We start from the raw sequence: 22,304 nt of genomic DNA on the forward strand, positions 1-22,304 counted from the left end.
TTTTTATATTATTTATTTATTATTATTTAAAATCTTGAAATAGGGCACACATAAACATATTCTTATGTGTGCTTTAATAATAAAAATGTACATACATATATTTAATGTATAAGCTGTTTAACACATATTTCTTAACCTTCTGTTCGAATTTTGATTTTTCTTCATAAATGTTTTTTCCCATTTCATAATATTTTTTTACTGCCTTATATTTAATTGAATTCGGTGACTGCCTTTTTTCTGTATGATTTTTTCTGGTCTTCCAACAAAATTTCATCGAATATTCACTTCACTCAAGTCAAATTTATGTCCAATAGCTCTGTTTCTGCGCTTTTTCTCATTAACAATTTTTCTTTTCAATGGAGTATCATAACGTCTTCTCGACACTTTGATGGAAATTAAGGACAATTTTACTACACAAAATTTTACAATGATCGTAAGATGCACCCCGAATACAGAGACACAAAATAGGAAAAAAACAAGCATCTTATGATCAAGTAAATATGGTAATGAAAGTAGTAAAAATAATATTATTATTAAAAAGAGTTACCCTTTTCCTTATTTCTTAAACTATCGTTTCTACAAAATTAAACCTTTTTTAAATATAATCAGTGGATGGTGGTGTTGGCTCCTAATAGCATGTGTCGTATTTACTGTCCAGGCGAAGAGACAGATACATCTCGAAACCAGTAAACGTGTTGGTACGTGGTTATATAAAAAAAAATACTAACATTCATTTTAATATTTTGGTGTTTGTGAAATTTGAATTGTATATATTGGAAAAAACAATGCGACATGATTACTGTTTTTTTTTTTAATTCATTGATTTATTAATTTCAAAACATAAAATAATAACACTTATAAATTTTAATTCATATTCAGGAATGATATATACAAATAAACGCAAATGTTAATTTTAAATAAATCAATGATATTTACAAAAACCTATTCATTACTTATATAAAAATAAAAAAACACAGTAAAACTAAATTAAAAATGGTAATTCGCTATAAAATAATACAGATATTTTCCAAACCATTTTTAATCTAAACATACAACTCCATGATAATATTTCGGAGGTTTTATAGTGAAGCTTCATTGTCTTGTTTCTTTTATATTTATTGTGTAAATAATATTGATTTTTCTATAACAACAAGCTTATTTTTAAATTACAGGTATCTCTCTATTTTTTCTGTTTATGTTGGTAGTCTGAATTACACAAAAAAGTTCATTTTTTAGTTTAACAGCTGGCTTCTGGCTGGTTTGTCTGTTTTCAAGCAAATTCCTGTCATCCTTCAAAATAATATTTAAGTCAAGTTTTAAATATATTGCATAAAAAATAAATTATGCAATTTCATTGAATGAACATATTTATGTACACTAAGATGACTGTACTACTTGAAGATTCTTAAAGTGTCATTTGAGGCCTATTTATTGTGACAAAAACTAAAATAAATAAATTAGAATAAAATTCACAATTCTTCAAAATTTTGACTTAAAAGAAAATCATGATTTCTCTCAAAGATTTCACACAGCCCCCACAACAGTTATTTAAAATATTGAAGAATTTTTCTCATGTTTTTATTACAGTAGGCCACATTTATTCTATAGTAAATATGTAACATCATGTTTTAAATTAATATAAAACTAAGTAAAGAACATTATTTCGGTAGGAATAGGTTAAAAAGGTTGAAATATTTGAAATGAAGTGCAATAGAAAAATATTATTAATTGAATCGGCATTCACACAAAAGAAAACTTACAAGAACACCGCTATAGTTTCGAGAGAGCATTCCTCCATCGACGGGTGATAAAAAACTAATACAGTACATACAGAATATTCTTCACGGTGTCATGATGTTTGTTTTTTGTATAGATTCTATGATAACACTATGAACAATATTATGGTTGCACTATATTAGTTTTATATCACCCGTCGATAGGAGAGGCCTCCCGAACCAACAGTAATGTTTTTGTAAAATAATAAAATTGTGTATAACCATATAAAAATGCTTAAAATATCATAAAAAACGTATAAAGACGCATAAAAAACTAAAGAGAAATACTAATTATAATTGAGAAAAGAAAGCTCAAGTACTCGGAACGTTTTATGCAGGGAGAGAAGTATGAAATAGTCCATAATTTTACAAGAAATTAAAGAAAAACGCAGAGCAAGAAAATGACGTACATCCTGACTTAAAAACTTAAGAGAGTAGTTCCTTATTTAAAGCGTCAGCGTCAAAACAAAAATTGGCATCATGACAGTCAACGTCCCCCGTGAAGTGGCACCATAAAATGAATATTCCCAAAGATATCACATTCAGTACAGGTAACAGGTCATCGCCTGAATTCCATCTTAATCTGGAAATAAAATCTGATTATTTGTGTCAGCTTTTAAAACCAATTGCCCACATTGAATATCCAGGAATAATTATTGACAGAAATCTACGATGAAAGGTACAGGTCCAATCACCGGTTTCCAGATTAAGAAAGCTGTGTCATATATTCTGCTCATTTAGGAACATCTTGGATATTGGCACTGTCAGAACTGTGTATTGCTCTTTTCCAGTCAGTGGCTACCTATGGTATAGTGGGCTGGGGAGGTTGAACAGCGTCTGTCATGAACCCCTTAATAAATGTACAAAACTTAATACTCAGAGTGATGCTTCGGTGTCCCCCGATTTTTCCATCTGAGACATTGCTTCAATTTATGAAGGTACTGGACATTAGACTATTTTTTTAAAAAGAGTCAGCGACACTTTACCGGTCATGCGGTTTCAAGAGAAAATCCCAGCAGAATGCTCGTACTGGTTTTCCTGTAATTTGAATTATTTAATACCAAAAATGCTCGAATTTCGCTCAGAGAAATTTCTCTTTTGTGGCCCCAACAGTGTTCAATGTCTTGGATCAACATATTAAGTTCTCCGAAACGATAGCCATTTTCAGAAGAGGCGTACAGGATTGGATTTTGTCTAAGGGAAGAGAATTGCAGGAGACTGCTGCGAGACATTGCACAGATTTATATACTATTAAGCGTGTTGTCCATGTGTAATAAATAATGTGCATGCTTTCACTTTCCATTATGTTGAATCTCAACTCAACACAGGGCTCTTGGCTTCATAGAGTTAGAGATATGTTTTTTTGTTTGTTTGTATTATGTATCTTTGTGTGAATAAATGAATGAATGAATGAAAGAGCAACTATGACACGGACTTGAGGATATGTACTTATGTTCACGGTTATCCCAGCTAGTCATTAAAATTGTGTCTCTCATTTAGAAAATGATCTCTTTTCATCAGTCTAAAAGACGTTGGTAGTGAAAAGACGACTACAGCCTACGTCAAACTGAAGTAATTATATGGTAGGAGGTATTTCGTCCCGTAATAAAAAATTCAGCAACAAAAGTGTCCCAGTACGTTAGTCAAATAAAATTTACTTTAAACCATCAACCATGATCCAATCCGAAGTGAAATATTAAAAAAAAAAAGAATGTTACGATATGGGTGTATATGACTGGATCCTATGAGAAGTATGTGTCCGCGAACGAGTTTAACCAAAATATTTATTTGCGGATTAAAGTACTACCATATTTGATTTCTATAATAAATTCTAATTAATTTTTTTAAAGTTACGAGTCCCGTTGTAAAATTAATCACTTCACTAAATCGTTATTAATTTCCAATCAACACATAATGAAGATTTTGCTACCACCAAATTTTATAAAACTGCCGATTTATAGCATACAAAGTAAATTTGTATATTTTATTGCAAGTAATATTTTTTTATTAATTTCAACCAAAGTCTTCAATCAGATAATTACGTCATTCACTAGATTTAGAGTCTTCAAAACACTTGTCAAAATCAACCACTTCCGGTTGCGAGTTTAATACTAATTTTTGTAGGTTGGTTGCGGCGTGATCCGAAGAGTTTTGGACGCCTTCGTTCATAGACATAATCCCCTGAGGACTTTTGTCTTGTTCGACTTGTGAAATTTGGCTGGGAATTTGTCCATTTTCATTGGGCAAGCTGTTTACGGGAGTATTTGTCGTCATTCGGAATAATTTGACGTAATTGGCGGGAATGAGTCCTGCCGTTTTCATGTCGACGGTCGCCATCAGCCATCCCGAGTTCCAGAGGCTGCCCTGCACGGACTCCGGGGCGATGGTCACCACCTGGTTGGCGCGGAAGCTGATCTCTTGCGGAGAAGTCGCTTGGAAGTCGTACTGCGCCAATGCCCGATGAGGGTTTTGCCAGGAAGATGGATTGGATGCTAAAAAAGAAGAGATATTTTACTGAACAGAATTGATAATTTGAAAAAGAAAGAAAAAAGATTTTAGAGGTGTCAAATCGCAAGATCTAGGAGGGCAGCTCACAAGACCATCTCTCGAGATAAGATTGTCACCTGACTCTTCCTTAAATAAGTTTATAGTTTTACGTGCAGTATGGCATGTGGCACCATCCTGTTGAAGACTAAGTTTTAGTCAAAAATTATTTGAGCATCATTCTGTACTAGATTGATTTATTTACAAATATATACAGCACACAGACATAATTAGTGGAAATAAACATTTGAAATATTGAGTTTTATTATACATATTTTTTTGTTATTATAAACACAACAGTACTTAATCGATAAGTGTACATATCGCTAGCCCAAAGCAACAGTGAGATATCTCTGGAGAACATATTCAAAGATAATCTGACTTTGAGGTGTGCAAAGGGTATGAGCGAATTAAATTATTTAAAATAGATTATAAATGTTTTCACAAAGGTTAACTATCGAACTTCAATATCGTATTATTTGAAAACATTAATTTATTTCATTTATTAACAAATCAGCATGTGTATCTCAAAATCGGAAATTTTCGGGCTAGTGATATATAAAAAATAAAAAGTTAAAACATATTAAAAAAAGAAAGGATAAGTATATCTTTAAATATGCAAATAGGTAGATTAAACAAGAAAAAAAAGGTTTAAAGTATAAATGCACAAAATATATTTTTGTTTGTGTTTAAAAATAACAATCCAATTAAATAACTTCCATTGATGATGGCATTTCGACCTTCTACAGCGCATTTTTCAGGGTGCATCGGTAGCTGATGGACCGCCTCCGGATTAGAATTGCTACAGATGCGACAGGTGTGCTTCTCGACAAAACCTTTATGGCAGAAATGAGCCTTATCACTAAAAAATACTGTCACAGTAAAACAGTGGATTGACTGAACACTGATTTTGGAAATAAATTTTCCACAATTTGTAAAACCTGCTTGGGTGTTAGTCTTTGCATGATGAAATGGCAAACAATACTGAACCAATCAACTGCCAGCTTCCACAGTATGACTTTATTGAAAAAAAAACACCAGTTATATTTTTTAAATCAACAAAAAAATAAATAGACAATTCTAATTATATGGGCTCGAATATTAAAAATTTAACAGTGCCCCTCTTCAAGCGCGCTTCATTTTAATCAAAGCGCTTATTTTTATACCTTGGCAAAACAGTTTTGTTTTGAAACCAGAAGTGACTTTGCATAAAAAATACATACATAATAAAATTATTTTTCTGCGATATTATATACATGTTTGCATCTCACCGGTAGATTGTATGGTGTTGGTGATGGATCCCAGGAGTTTGATGATGATGTAAGGTGCAGTGGTGATGACGCCTAGGAACAAGAGCACGGGCCACCCTGAGCTGCCAGGGCGGGCCACGGTACCTGGAGCGGCGCCCGAGTTCTGGGCAGCTGTTGCTTCTGCCCACGCCTGTAATATGCAATTATATTCATCGGTGTGAAATAATACAACAGAAAGTTGACCAATGTGTCGCATGTTGCGGAGTATGAAGTAAAATAGTACAGAATATACGATTGTCCCACACACGCTTTACGTTCCACTCTCGATACTACAGGTATATTCAGAAGCGAGAGAGACAATTTCACGCATCACATGCGCAAACAGCATAGTTGCCAGTACTTCTGCCAGATACCAGTTAGTAGCTCATCCAGTTTCGTCTGAGTCGGTTCTTTCTCACGCCCTGGGAGCATGCGCAAATCTTTTTTTCGTGTTAGATAAAAAATATTATCACTTTTGACTTCAACTACAAATAATTGAAGCAATTTCTTATGAATATTCGGTTTTTTCAAATCAAAATATCTCATTTTTTGCATGTGTAATGACTACACAGAACCGTAATACGCAAATGTTTAAGGCGCAGTAAGGAAATGGTTGACAGTTAAATCGTCAGTAATATTGCTTCTGTTGGAATGATGCAAAGTAGTGTTTCTAATATCTGACCCTTGAATATTTGATTCAAATAGAAAGACAAAACCTTTTAAGGCTTGAATACTTTAATATTTTTTGCGCTGTGTAAAATCAACATAAGGAAAAATAATTGACACTCAATAAACGGGTAATTTGATTGCAAACTTAGATCGAAATCATGAACTATTTTTAAAATAACCCACAAGCCTTTTGCTATATTAATAATAAGTTTATTATTGGAGGCAAGCAGGGCTGTGCAATACTTTGTATTTTGTATTCTTAAGTGCTATATTTATTTATTTTTCCATTATTAATCTTATTCTTGTAGATGGGGGTAGGTGACCTGTGTAGATCTAGATCTTCTGTTCTTCCCATCACCTCTACTCTCCTCTCTTCACAGTATTTTAGTGAACGCGCATTTGCGGTCGCAGGCCCTATGGCATGGAATCCTCTCCCAGCAGAGGTGCGAGGCTGTGAAAGTGAAGTGATGTTTCGGAAAAAACTTAAAACTCACTTCTCTAAATCATTTAAATAAATCCGTAGCATGTGACAACAAAATAAATTGTTTTAAATAAATTACAAATTTAAAAGCTTCAATTAAATTTATTTATTTATCTATTGTCACTATGTAAAGCAACCTTGAGGGATTACATTACAAAATGGCGCAATATAAGTTATCCATAATAATAATAATAACAGTGTAAATTTTTGTTTTCAAATTTTGTATAAAATAATAAGATTCTGAATAATAAATAATTTATTTTAATTTTCTTTATTTGTATTTTATTCAATTGTGTCATTTGCCATTTTTTTTAAAGGACTAAGTCCATTAATAAATAAATACGTCCATGGACTTGTAATTTTCTCAAACCGAACGGTTTGGGTAGGTAGGAAGAAATTGCCTTAAGCCAATATGCCCGCCCTTATATGTATATAAATTGTAAACGTATATAAAGTGTTAAATAAATAAATAAATCTATTGTGACAGGTCCCCGTAACTTAATTGTAGCCTTCTAAACCTAGGTCTTTGAAGAGTCAGACTACTGAATAGAGGACGAGTGCTTTTATATCTGTTGCTAAATCTCCTACTCCAAGCCCAAGTCTTCCATTATTATTACTTATATTCTAGATTACCTTGAATTCTTCTTGCGTCCTTATTCCCATTAGCACAAGAAGCTTCTTCAAAAGCCAGTTAATTCCCCGGAGTACAGCAAAGGCCGACCAAAACTGGGCGAACAGAGAACGAAGGCGGCCAAAGTTATCCGCTACCCCTGTAAAGACAAATTAAAACATTTATAATACTTGTAGGATTTAGGTTGTTAAAGGTTGGTTGGAGTTCCTACCCTCTAATAAAGGCCATGCAAAATCCTACGCACTAAATAAATAAGAGTCCAGATTGTCTATATGTCGTTGAATGTTTTCTCAAAGCCTTATTATTTTTTGTTTTTTCTCTTTTATTTTCAATTTTAATATCTGTTAGCTAACAAATAATGGACAAATTTTTAGCCTGTTGTGCCTAGAAATTTGTTGGGAAAATACTATGCCTGATTATACTTAAATATATACATACATGTAAAAGATAAAAAGAAGATCAGTAGTCATAATGTGATATTTATGATGTAAAAGGTCACAAATAACAAATTAGGTGATAGTGTCTGGTCTGTTAATGAGCCACATTATCAATCTTAATGATAAATTACATACTTAAACATTTAGAACGAATGGACAGCGAGAGAACGGCTAAGAATATTTACAATACGAATGTTGATGGATGCAGAAATAGAGGAAGACCGAGAAAGACATGGCATGACCAAATCCAACAAATACTTAAAGATGGACATGTCAAAAGTCGGAATAATCGGCGCGCGTGCATGAGAAGATGTATGAATGTAGAGGAAGCGAGATCTGTATGCAAAGATAGAGTGTTGTGGCGTTCTATCCTCTCTGCCTACCCTTACGGAGAAACGGCGTGATGGTTTGTTTGTTTGTTTTAAACATTTATTCTAGCTCTGAGGCTGATTGGAAGGTTTTAGACTCCCAACTAATGTTTTTTGTGCTACCCGAAATTAAATTATTTTAATGTTTTCTTGCTTGTGACAGCAAAAAAATATCTACAATGTGTAATCTTAATGAGAAATTAAAAACATTTCAAAAAGTCAAATCCTTTTACAGATAAAGCTGGCGCAGCGACAATATAATAATGTATTTTCCAATGGATATATGGGGGTGTTCTAACCAGTGTCGTGTTTTGTTTTTTTTTTTTTTGTTAATATTTACCCATTTTTATGTTTGTGATTTATATATACTAGTTGGTATTTTAATATCAAGTATAACTACTGATTCCTTTAGTTACAAGATATTGACACAAAATTTTATACATGGGTTTATTGGGCGAGGACAGATTACTACATCTTATTACTACATATTTCTGTGGTAAAATCAACATACAACAGACTTCAATTGTATGTGATTAATATTTTTCTTAGAAATATTTTTCTTAGGAAAACTTTTCAATTTTAAACTCTTAAATTTCATCATCATCATCCAACGGTGCATAGGTTAATTTGCTCATGCTTAAAGAGAAGACCTTTAACTCTTTTGCGCAGAACCAAAGCGTTCCAAATTTTTGGTTTGTTTTTTAGTATAAAAACAAACGTGTAACGGACAGTTTCGGTTTGCACTTGCAATTCTCGACCTGAGAACATAAGGCCCGTTGTATTGCTGTAAACTCTAGTTAACTTCATAGATGATAATCATAGAATGGTTTTTGTCCGTATGGGCGACCCAATCAGCCGGTAGCGTATTATTACTCTAAGATTATTACATACCAAGAATAGCTCTAAATGAGCTGGTGATGGCCATAAAGGTGCTCTCCAGCATCATAGCTACACTCCCAACCGCCCCCACAAGGCTCTCGATGGACTGGAAGGCCGGACGAGAGTTCTCCTCTGCCAGTTGAATAAATCTATAAACAACACAATACAGAAAATATATTTCATCGCATCATCGTTCCCTTTCCGCACCTAATGGTGCATAGGGCACTGCATTGGTACACCAATCGCAGCGTATCTTGGTCATTTTTTTGTTTTATGAAGGTGAGATGATCAGTATTACGCTTCAGGTACCAGTCCAGGGACTATGAAATATTTTAGTGTAAAAACACCCTTTTAAATAAATATTTCATATCAACCATGTTGGGAATTGAACCCGAGACCTCTTGCATGGCAGGCTAACGCGCTGACCATTACACCACGAGGCCAATATTTGGGACCACTCGGGGAAACATATTTATTCAACACTAAATAAATACAATTTATATACATATAAGGGTGAGCATATTGGCTTATGGCAATTTCTTCCTACCTACCCAAACTATTTAGTTTGAGAAAATTACAAGTACATGGACATATTCTATGGAGGTAATTATACTTCATGAACTCAGCAATAGTTATTCCCACGTATCGGGTACATTTAGTGTCTGGTATTGTTCCTATAGAACAAACTTTTTAAACTTTTTTAAAGATGGTGAATGGTAATTAAACCTTTAGTATAATGATTATTTGAAACAGTACTCTATGATTTTCTTGCTAATTAATACATTAAAATATTTTATTTCATTTTTAAAATGTTTTAAACATCAGCTGGAAGTATTATATAATTTTGGGTTAATTTTTGTTTGTAAATCTTAGGCAAAAAGTAATGTATGTTTTTTATTTTAAATATTTAAACCAAGTATGTTTATATTAGAAGTTTTGTAAAAGGCAATTTAGCCGTATATGTTCATAAAATAAAATAAATAAATCATATAATTTTATACAAAATAAGAAACAAAAATTAACTTAAAACCTACACTATACTATGAAAAAAGGGAAGGGGGTGGGAAAGAAAGAAAAAGAAACAACTTAAACATTTAGATAGTAACATTAGTGGGTGGATTATTTCATAATCGATCAGCAACTACTGTGAAAGAGGAGGCAAAAAAAATTAGAGCGATAAATGGGTATTAAAAGGGTTCTCTCGTTACAAGAACGAAGAGTAGTACATGTTGTGATAAAGGTTGGAAGAGCTCTCTCAGATAAACATGCGAAGTGGGATTATTCAAAATATTGTGAAGAGGTGATAGAATGTGAATGTTTCTTCTATGCCTTATATGTGGGGTTATCCTAGTCTAATATACTCAATTCGGCCATAAGTACTCAAAATATTATTAATGTAATTGAATACAATAACACATACATTTTAAAAATCGGAAATAATATTTAGATGCAAATAAATAATTGTAATGCGTAAAAAACATAGCAGATAATATATTTTTCATAAATGTAAGTATTTATAAAACAATTAACTTAAAATGTACCAGGATAGTATTTGGTGTACCAATGCAGTACCCTACGCGCTATTGAATACAAATAGTGGTATGATTATGAGTCTACATATAAATAAGTTATTAAGATGCGAGAATTATCATAATTAGGTATGTGATATTTTTATCACTGTCAAATCTAAAAGTATAATTTGTATTTCTGTTTGGAATAACATAAACACAATGCCGTTAAAGAGTAGGATAGGTGCCAAATGCAGTTAAATGGTTTATACATTTCAATGAAAACATTTTTAAATGCAACTGGAGGAAAAACAAACATCAGATGAACTTTGCATTCGGAGAATTTGATGACCCTAATATCCAAAATGGGTCCATACCAAAGATCTTTATTTACAATAATCGTCAAATATTGGCCATTCCGAATTTAATAAACTGCCCGATGAGCTAAAACACTAAAAGTCGAATAGCAAATCCAAAAGTGTCTCAATTAAAAAATATTACTTAAATCTTTTTGATAGCGATATTTATTAATGTAATTTATATATATATATATTTTTTATTTTTTTTTACTTATTTACTTAAGTTAGTTAATATTACATTGTATATTAACTAATATATTTACAATTATAACAAATACTTATTAAATATTTCTTACATAACTACATTATTACAATAAACATAACATTTTTTTTTTAAATCCGTAAGTTTTCTTTCATTCTTCATACTTTCAGGCATCTCATCATACAGTTTTAACCCTTTATACATTAAGCTATTTTGTGATTTTGTTTTTTTCTTAAGTGGTAGTCTTATGGTGTAAAGTACTGTGTTTTATGTTTCTTAAATAATGTTTTCTTGCTATTTTGGATGTATTAACTATGTACTATTTATTTATTATTTAAATATAATATTACATTTTTGAAAAAATATTTTTAAATTATTTTTTTTATTACAGGACTCACCAAGTCAATGATATTATGTATTTTCACAAAAATATTTTCTTTTTATGTACGGTCCCAAATGAGTTTTTTAATAATTCCTGGGAGTATAATATCTACTATATGTATTATATGTTTTATTAATAAAAAAAACTATAAATACTAAAACGGAGATGAAGAACATTTTATAGAAGGGAATATACAGGGCTTATGACTTGTCATTGGCTGGTTTAAGTGGCCACTTTATTTTATTTTTATCCATTTATTTAACTTTTTGTACATAATGTTGATTGCACATTGGCCAAATGGCAATTTCTTCTAATCAACCAATAAATTAAAAGTTTTATTTTTTTAATTCAAGTTACAAAACATATTCAATAGAAAATAAAAAGCTAAAGATAAATAAAAATATAAATAACTGTATTTGTATATAAATTACCTTAAATTAATACTATTACTCAATGGGAAAAGGGAAAAAAGAGGAAAGGGGGAGAGATTAAGGAAGAGAAAGGAGATGTTTCTTTAGACGTGATATAAACAGAGATAATGTAGTAACACGAAGTGGAGCCGCATGGACACTATATGAGTTACAGAAAAAAGAGAAATTGTGAATGGGTACTAAGAGAGTGCTTTGAGAATTAGTACGAAGAGGTAAACCATGAACTGATAAGCGTTGAAATTTTTCATGGAGGTATATAGGAGCGTTAGGACCATGAAGTACAGTGAACAGAAATGAGAGAGGGTGATAGTCTTTCGGCTGTTTAATTTTGAGCCATTTTAGTTGCCCACGATTATCAGTGTGGTCATGGTTCCTAAGACCAAAAATATACCTTATGCATGTATTCTGAAGTCATTCAAGTTTATCGAGTTGCTCACACACACTGTGTAACATTCACCATATGTTTCAGTTTCAGTGCTGCAGAGCAGCGTTTATTTTATAATTTAAAAATACATAAAAGAATTTGTTACCCACTAAGTCTAAAGACTTTTCGGTGGGAAACATTTTTTATTTTTTTTATTTTTTTTTATGACGGGTTTAAATTACATTTATTTTATTTGTATTTTACAGATTTATTTATAAACAGGCACTATAAAGTATCAAGAAGATATTTCTTCAGTTCTTTTTTTGTCATTTGAAGATTTTTCATGTTGATGATGGTTTGTGGGAGATCATTGAACAATCTTGGAACAACGCAATTTAATGTTCGCTAGTAATTTGTAATTCGGGGAACAGAACATCTATATTCCTTCAATTCTTTCATCTGTGGATCATTGTGAAGTTAAAGAGCTGAAACCCTTATTGATGCAGTTGAGATTTATCTGACTGAATTATTTCACCTATATACTAGGCAACACCTTAAATATACTTTATATTGAATTGAGGTGGTAAGTTCAAGTTTCAATGGTTCGAATACAATAAGCAGCGAGATCTCAGATATAACGAGGAAACATTAGTTGACAACGAGATTCTTCTCGGACATATCGAAAAAAATATTGTCAGCAGTTGAGCAAAAATTATTCAATTGGTTACAAATGTAATTTTCGAAATAAGAACTATCATAAGTAATAAAATCCAAATGGGGGACTAACTTATTACCGATGCCGCTGGGCGTTGGTATCAGTTTATGTTTATGATACTATTTAAGTGTCTAAGTACCTAATTGGTGTTTTCGCAGACAATATTGACAAAGAATCACACATAAGGTTGAAATTGCGTGTAAAAAAAACAGGCTCAGCACCGCATTACAATTTACAACTTCTTTTGTAGTTAATGAATGACATCCTTGTTTCGGGGATTTTTACAATGCTTTTTTTAAATTTAATTTCCTGTGGTCAATGCAAAAAAGTTAAAACCTAACCCTTGAATTGTATACATGACTACTAACAAGCGGTAATGTTTCAATTTGTGAAAAAGTGGCAATTATTTGTAAAATAGAACGCGGTGCGAAATATGATGGAGTGTACTCAGTTTTGTGGTGTAATGATCAGCGCGTTAGCCTACCATGCAAGAGGTCTCGGGTTAGATTCCCAGCATAGTTGATATGAAACATTATTTAAAAGGGTGTTTTTACACTAGAATATTTCATAGTCCCTAGACTGGTACCTGAGGTGTATGACTGATCATCTTATCTTCATGTAACAAAAACGATCAAGATACGCTGCGATTGTTGGGTACCAATGCAGTACCCTATGCACCATTAGGTGGGGAAAGGGAATGATGATGATGATGTGTAAAAAGTTTTCTCTGTCCTTATCACATTATCAACATTGTGAAAAAATATTATGTTTATTTATCTGAATTTAAAATTTAGAAATTGGTAGGTTTGTAATCATTTATTATAATTTTCGATTGAATTTAAAAAACCTTTCTCTGGTGTAAAGAGTAATGCTTATAACGAGCGGATTCCTGAAAAAACCAGAATACAAATTTCATTTGCATTTTCCAAATTATTTAGCTTCATTAAAATTTTATAACCTTGATTCATTAGCACACAGAAGAGATATGTTTGATCAGATCCTGCTTTACAAAATTGTAAATAATAAATTCGATTCCCCGGAACTCATTAATCTACTTGCTTACCGTGTCTCCTCCAGGCCAACTAGACTCTGATATTTTCTGTATTTGTAAAATTAAAACTAATCATCGGAAACATTCTACGATCCCTCGTATATGTGAAACATTTAACAAAAAATTTAATAGTCTTGATATATTTAACACTCCATACAATATGTACAGAAGAGAATTAATAGGCTTGATTCATGCTCTTCATTCATAATTCATTTAATCATTAAATCAAATGTAATTTCCCAGTCTTACTTTCCTTCAATCATCCTTTACTACAATTTCCTTCTTTTCCTTTCCACTATTTCCTTGTTTTGTCCATATTTATCTTATTTTAATATATAGTATATTTATTATTTATATAGTTTAAACTTCAAGCCGTCGTCGCTTTATTACAGTATAATTTAGTGAATACATATAATTGGATGGCAGGCCCAACTATGTATACATTTTATATAGTTTTTAAAAAAATATATTAATTTAACCTGTAAATCTGTTTGTATTCGAAATAAATAAAATAAATAAATAAATTCAGTCTTCCTCGTAATAACCAAGTTCGACTGTACTATGTATATCTGTCATAAATATCAAAATATGCAAAGAATTTTGTGCGTATTTTATACTCACTGACTTTCCATGTTTCCAAACATCCCTGCTCCTCCGAATCCGCCATAAGGGCTGCCGAAGCTCTGCCCGTAGCCTCCGTATCCCCCATAGCCGGAGCTGTATCCCCCATAGCCGCCTCCATAGCCACTTCCATAACCGCCGTAACTGTTCCCATAACCGCCTCCGAAGGACCCGAATCCTCCGTACGGCGTCCCGAAACCACCCCCCATGCCCATCATGGGCCTCTGGGCCGTACTAGGCCTAGCGGGAAGCGCTGGAGCCACCCCTCTATTCCCAGGAGGCAGAAACTGCCCGCCAGATGGGCCGGAGCTCGTCAAAACGTTAGAATCCATACTTAGATTCGCCATGCGACTGTTAACGCCAGCAACTTCCCAGGGCTTCGAAGGCGACGTCATTGATTCGACCGACAGAAAACAAAAATACACTCAAATACGCGATATCATACCACTGCACACAAATCGAATTATGCAGTATAAGGAAAATGTCAATGCAATGACAGATCACTAAATCCGCCCAATATACTTTATTTTTAAATAGTGAAACGTCTATGTAACAAATTATGTTGAAACAGACTACCACAATTTAAAGATTCGCATTCTTTAACACTCTTAGACCATGCAGGGCAAAGTTCAAGACAAATATCCCATTTTTACGTTATTGACATATTATTCAACTGGTTTTATTATTTTCATTTTCGCAATATAGAATATAGAAGTGCGACCGTGTCTATGGGTTTGAAGCTTGCCATGTTTCAAACATTTAAAAAATATACCAATTTTGTGTTCAAAGTACTTACGCATTGTGTCATTCTAATTGTCAGTTTGAGAATTGTTTATGGTGCTGCGGAATGTCGGATTATTTACCTTAGTACAACATTTTATATTTTTGTGATATTATTGTGTTGCGAGTAATTAAATTGCTAGTGAATTTGTGCTCAAGAAAGCAAGCTGTCACAAGGCTGTTTTGATTGTAAGTCCATACTCATTATTTTCTATAAATTTCGATTATTTTTACTCCCATTTAATGTATGGTCTTCATGTCACCTGTGCTGTCATGTTATTATTGAGCGTTTCATAACACTGCCCGCTCTTCGGAATAATTGCAAATATCGTGTATTGTTGAATAAAACGGTTGTATACATTATTCACTACGTTTTAGAAAGATGTAAGAATCTATCGGTGTTTTTAAAACACCGAGAATTATCAAAACTCAATTGTTTGTGACTAATGCACTCGGGTTATTTAAGTTTTATTTTTCTGAATCACCGCACGTTGCAGGGTTCATTAATCGTATAAATTATAATTGTACAACAATTACGTGTTTTTATTCGATTTGTTTGTATACACCATATTTGAGTATTACAAACTACTTCAAGTATGTTTTTTAATCAACTTTTTTTACGAAATTGTCACATAAATCCTTAAATGATATCAGTATTTTATCTTTGATTCTTAAAATATTTTATTTACAACGCATTCAAATGAATAAATATGATAAAATTAATTAATATCGACAATTGTGATAAAATTGGCTTAGGTAAAGAACTAAAATATTTTTTAAATATTATTCTTTCAATATTGGAATTATCTAGAGCTGATTTGCCAATACAGCATATTAAACAGTCTACAATTTGATTCCATTATTTTTAATTACGATCAATTATCCATTGGTGATGAGCCATTCATATATTTTCTGTACATATCTACTGTTTAGCAGCTACCTGCTGTTTATTCATCAACTTGTCATTTGCAATGTTATTATACCTTATATTTACAGCCTTCAAACTACCCGTAAAGTAATGCAGACTACAATATTGTCAAATAAATACGAGAAAAAAAAATTCTCGGATAAAAATATAAACAGTATTGCAATGTTCATCATCATCATTTCCTTTCCGCACAAATGGTGCATAGGGCACTGCATGAGTACACTAATCGCAGCGTATCTTGATCATTTTTGTTACATGAAGATAAGATGATCAGTCTAACGCCTCAGGTACTAGTCTAGGGACTATGAAATATTCTAGTGTAAAAACACCCTTTTGAATAATATTTCATATCAACCGTGTCGGGAATCTTACCCGAGACCTCTCGCATGGTAGGCAAATGCGCTGACCATTACACCACCAGGCCGACTGAAATGCTAATCAATTTCATTATATAAAAGAACATATTTTTTAGTTTGTACTTATATTTTTACATGGAAATAACGGTGGGTATTCAATAATATTTGGCTAATTTACATAGCGCCATTTTTGTGAAAAATCACCTCAACGGCGCTTTACAATTCTATACAACTTGCATTCTTACTAAGCTTACACTTTTTTTTTCTTTTTTTTTATTCACAAAATGTTAATTTGACATTTATTGAGACACATTTATTAAGTCCCAACTCCATGGAACCAAAGTCCTATGTCGAGTTAAGACGAAAATAATATGTATAAACCTTTACAGCTAATATCACTATATTTACTACGTATAACAAAAACACCATTAAAACATGCATGGTAAATCACATACAAAAAAAACATGCAATAAAAAAAACATTAAAAATATATGGGTAAAAAAAATGGAAATAAAAACAACTCTAATATTTGAAAAACCATCAAGGGGTTTCTCACTCAAATCCCTCACCCTAAGAAAGATCCAGTCTTGACATTAAATCACTGTATATTATAAAACTTTCAAATTAAAAATTTGAGGGTTTATAATAAGTAAGTAAATGAATACCCAATTCTGGGGATCTTCATTACGTAATAATTTTTCTTTTTTTTTTATTGCTTGAGAATAATAATTTACTCAAATATTTCAATTTTGAGGCCATTTTCTAAAAGTTATAAATTGTGACAATGTTTATTTTGTTGATTATATTTTTGTGTTAGTAACCGACTGAAGTCTCGGTTTCGGCTCATTTCGGCCAATAAAACAAGTTTCGGCCGCGTTTTGGCCTAAACTTCGTCTCAGCCGAAACCTGCAGTCGGGATGTGTCGGATTACGTTCGGCTGTACTCGGGTGCATCAATCCTTCATATTTATATTTTTTGTAATTTTTTTGTAGTCGATAAGTTAACGTTCCTATAGCGTACATTGAAGAACTGTTGCATAAAAGTTAAATTTGTATATTATAACATAACAACGAACCATTCAATTTCTGTCTTTGCTTTTATTGTGTATTTTATTTAACTACTTATTTTAATGAACTAGTAAGGTTTAACAATAAAAACGCCTAATTTTGGACGCTTTGAAGTGACTTTTATCTTATTCAAATACGTTTCGATTTTTTCGACCAAAACTAGAACAGACGACATTCGGTTTCGGCTGAAAATCTTCTTTCGATAGGTCACTTATTATGTATCGCATATTATCATCGCTACGATTGTTTAATTAGTCCGCGCGTGACGTCACTAATAAAAATATATTTAATCAAACTAACCAATAACTGTATACAAAAACCCTTGCGTGAACTTCAGAAACAGGGAGACGACATATAAAGTTACTTAAAGAATTCAATCAAATGAAGAATGGAAAATACAAAAAAAAATCATTAGGAAACATGAACTTTTATTAACTTCTTTAACCATTCTGAAAGTATGCAGTACCATGGAATAAACTCTCTTGAAAATCGAAGAATAATGTTAGACCAGTTATTCTTATTCAAATTAATAAATAATAAATTTGATTCTCCTAACCTACTTGAAAGACTTCCATTCCGTGTGCCATCTAGACCGACAAGACAAAACCTACTGTTTTACACAGAAAACGCGTCAACAAATTATTTTAAACAATCTACAATACCTAGAATATGCGACCAATTTAACAATATATATATTTTTTTTTTTTCAAAAAGAAATATTTGTGTTCTAATAATTTACGCAAATATTTAATTTAGAGGGCCATTTTCAACGAGTTGTAAATAACTCACTATTAGAAAATGGGAACCAAGTTGGGGTAGAGCGGGATTCGAACCATGGATCTTTGATCCGTGAGTCCGAGACACTAACCACGGGACCACAACCCGATTTACTGAGGCTGATATTTTTTGTGACAATGTATGTAAATTTAGTTAAAAAATTATAGAAATTTTGAGAGAAGCAGATATTTAACTTTATTTTTTCATTTCGTTTCTTTTATATTTATTATATTAAACGTATTTGAAATTATTGTATTAAGTGTAAACAATTTTTTTAATGTGTGCATGAGTGTCTTACACTAATATACAAAGAAATTGGCAATATTTGTATACATACTGTTTGTTTACCTAATAAAATAAATAAATAAACATGATGCGTCTGTCTGTCTTGTCTACGCAAGAGGTTTTGGGTTCGATTCCTGACATGGTTTAACATGAAATATTAATTTTAAAAATGTGTTTTTACACTAGATTTATTCATAGCACCTGGACACCTGAAGCGTAAGATTGATCATCTTACTCTCGTGTAACAGAAATTATTAAGATTCGCTGTAATTGGTTTACCAATGCAGTGCCCTATGCAACATTATGTGCGGAAAGGGAATGATGATGCGTCTGAATCTCATAACTTGTAATATAGTAACTGAAATAATTTTTGTTTATATTGATTATAATGTAAGTTATAACTAGTTATTTATTTATTTTTTTACAACTATCTAAATAAATACATTACATTACATGAGTTTTCTTCGGTAAGTCGTCTTGATTGGTGGGTTGGCTTTCCGGAAACCGGAAATCAATCACAACACTCTATGATTGGTTGATTTAGAAAAACTTGTGACCTTTTTAAAGTAGCTCATTTTTATTATTTTTTCACACATTTTAGAGAAACTTCGCCGTACAATGCTCTAATTTTTACCGCGTACGAGAAAACATTTTTTACTGCCAATTTCCCGTAGCCCTGAACATCCTAATTGTAATAATCCTATTAGGGGCAGTGATAAGATACTGCATTAAAAATATCTCTAAATTGTGTGATAAGATAGATAAAATATCCATAAAATTACTTACTTGAAAAATAATTCATAATACGCTTTAATATTATTGTTATTATTATTATGGATAATGTATACAGCGCCTTTTTCGTAATGTAATACCTCAAGGGCGCTTTACAAGGTGATCATATAAAGATATAAATTTAATTTTACCTTTTAAAATTTTAAATTTAAGACAAACTGTGTACTTTGACACCACATGCTAAGGATTTAGAGAACAAGTGGGTTTAAGTTTTTTTCCGAAACATCAGCTCACTCTCACAGTTTCAATAAGTATGTGTGAAACCATCACGCCGTTTCGCGAGTAGGCAGAGGGGATAGAACTCCATACTACTCTGTCTTTGCATACAGAACTCGCTGCCTCTACATCTTCTCATGCACGACATTTTCGTATTCAAGTATTTGTTTCTTTATCTAATGATTTTTTTTTTCGATGTGGAAGTTCAGTGGTTTTTAATTTTTTTTTATTTGTTAATAGACTATTAAACTAAGTCAAAAAAATATGCTTCGCATTATCAGCGCTATGATTTTTTAAAGTTTTGTATTTATAAAATTACTGCGCGTGTGACTCTGAAGTTCTCTTCCGCTTCTTCTCTTTTGTTTCTTCAGATTGGTCCGTTGAATTACCTTAAACCGGAAATATTCCACATCTCTTTTATTATTGATTCAAAAAAAATATTTTACAGTTTTAAAACATACAAACGTACTTCGTCTCAGGCCCGACTAGCTAGGAAATTCCTGTGTTTAGGAAGGACCTTATTTTTACACGTATTTTTTCATTTCATTAAATGATGCTTAAAAAAATCCATTAATAATAATATAAAAAAAATCAAAATAAATATAATTCGAAAATATACTATTATTAATTAGAAAATGAAAAATTTATGCAAATTAGAAAACATACCGATAATAATAAAAATTGAAGCTTAAATATAAATTAGAATGTATACCATTAATAATTGATTGATTGGATGATTCATATGAACTAGTGACGACGTTCAAAACAGTTCGTTTTTATTAAAATATTTTGTATAATTGTTTTCGTACATTTTCAAGAAACTTTGCCGTACAATTAAACACTCTAATTTTTACATTGTTTTATCCAATTTTCCGTAGGGCTGAAGTTCCTAATTGAATTGATACTTACATTTCACCAAAACGCTAAGATGATAATGAATAAGATTGCAAAAAAAATATCAATTTTGGGAAGGATCAGAAGATTTATTGATAAGGACTCTTGCAAAACTATTTACAAAGCAATTATTGAACCACACGTTAACTACTGTAGTAGCATTTTATTTTTATCAAACAAAGAAAACATAGATAAACTAACTGTATTACAAAATAAAGCCTTTAGAATCATTTTGAAAAAAAACAGATACACGAGGGTAAAGTCGATGGTAAATGAAATGAAATTATTAACATATAAACAAAGAATATTTTACAATACAATGATATTTGTTCATAAAATTATAAACTCTAATAAAAAAACAGAATTTTGGAAAAAAATTGATCGGAACCAGCATGAACACGATCACAATACTAGAGAAAAGAACAAAATTAGACTTCCATTTAGGAAAAAGGCAAAGTCACAAAATTCAATTTTATTTAAAGCAATTAAAAAGTATTACGAAATGGAAAAAAATATTTATAAACAAAAAAACATATCAAAATTTAAAATAATAGTCAAGACATATGTGATAAACAATTTATAAATTAAATATATTTGCAATGTTATTATTAGAACACACATAACAATATGTATGATATGTGTGCCCTACTTTAAGATTTAAATAAATAAAATATGTGTGTTGAGGTGTATTTTTCACAACTTACTTCCATATCCTCTCTTTCCTACCTGCTTGACAAACCTCTGAATTCATATGCTGATATGGAGTCAATGTTAAATATTTCTAGTCTACAAAAACGTAGAACTAATATTGACTCCATATATATGTTCGGCATACTAAATGGTAGAATCTATGTGCTATCATTTCTGGAACAGGTAAAATTCCATATTCCAACTCGTAGGTTGAGAAACAATGAAGTACTGTTCATCATCATCATAGAAAAAACTATGGCCTTAGTTCTCCAATGACCCGTCTTTGTCGTATTGTAAACTCAAGACAAGATTTGGACTTTTTTGGTTTAAGTTTACAACGATTTAAACGAGCACTAAATAAATAGTCCAGATCTTGAATTGATGTCCCTTATGTTTGTCAATGCTTCTTTCTTATTTTTCAATGTTTTAACTATTCTTATATCGTAATATTAATACCCTATGAATTGTATAAATGGACAACGTCCGTTAATATAAGCTTACCGGGTATTCCTTTAAAAAAAATATCTATCGTTAAAAAAATAAGCTATTTTAATCGATAATTTTTATAGTCCTTAAAATATAGCTTAATTAGAATAACAGCTGTCAAACTAACGTCATTAGTGATGGGAAATTACTGATCAAATTGATTTTATCAGTTATTTAACGAAATCATGAAACTCTGTTTCTAAAAATTGATATAAAAAACTCAAAAACAAGCCTATTATTATTTATTATTTTTTTATTTAATATAATCATACAATGCATATACATTATACTCTCAGGAGTTATTAGAACTCATTCCGGGACTGAGGA

The 22,304-nt window shown here is 31.5% G+C and overlaps 1 protein-coding gene across 1 annotated transcript; it reads right to left on the bottom strand.

Moving 5' to 3' along the window:
• Positions 1-3,286: 3,286 nt before the first annotated feature.
• Pex13 (peroxisomal biogenesis factor 13) lies at positions 3,287-15,430 on the bottom strand. The gene is made up of 5 exons (XM_088230371.1): positions 14,707-15,430; positions 9,086-9,222; positions 7,392-7,528; positions 5,591-5,759; positions 3,287-4,267 (listed from the first exon to the last, which is right to left on the bottom strand). The coding sequence occupies exons 1-5, from the start codon at positions 15,099-15,101 to the stop codon at positions 3,819-3,821; spliced, it is 1,287 nt and encodes a 428-aa protein (XP_088086497.1). The 5' UTR covers positions 15,102-15,430; the 3' UTR covers positions 3,287-3,818.
• Positions 15,431-22,304: the final 6,874 nt, after the last annotated feature.

Source organism: Micrasema longulum, unplaced genomic scaffold, assembly GCF_059751315.1.
Source record: "Micrasema longulum isolate JH-2025_06_02 unplaced genomic scaffold, ASM5975131v1 h1tg000748l, whole genome shotgun sequence".
Lineage (NCBI taxonomy): Eukaryota > Metazoa > Arthropoda > Insecta > Trichoptera > Brachycentridae > Micrasema > Micrasema longulum.

Bases quoted from the DNA above. Each gene is read 5' to 3' on its own strand.
- Pex13 (XM_088230371.1), bottom strand. From the start codon at position 15,101: ATGACGTCGCCTTCGAAGCCCTGGGAAGTTGCTGGCGTTAACAGTCGC. The intron at 9,223-14,706 runs GTGAGTATAAAA...TGTTGTTTATAG, and splicing joins TTTGGAAACATGGAAAGTCA to ATTTATTCAACTGGCAGAGG. The intron at 5,760-7,391 runs GTAATCTAGAAT...TGCATATTACAG, and splicing joins GGACGCAAGAAGAATTCAAG to GCGTGGGCAGAAGCAACAGC.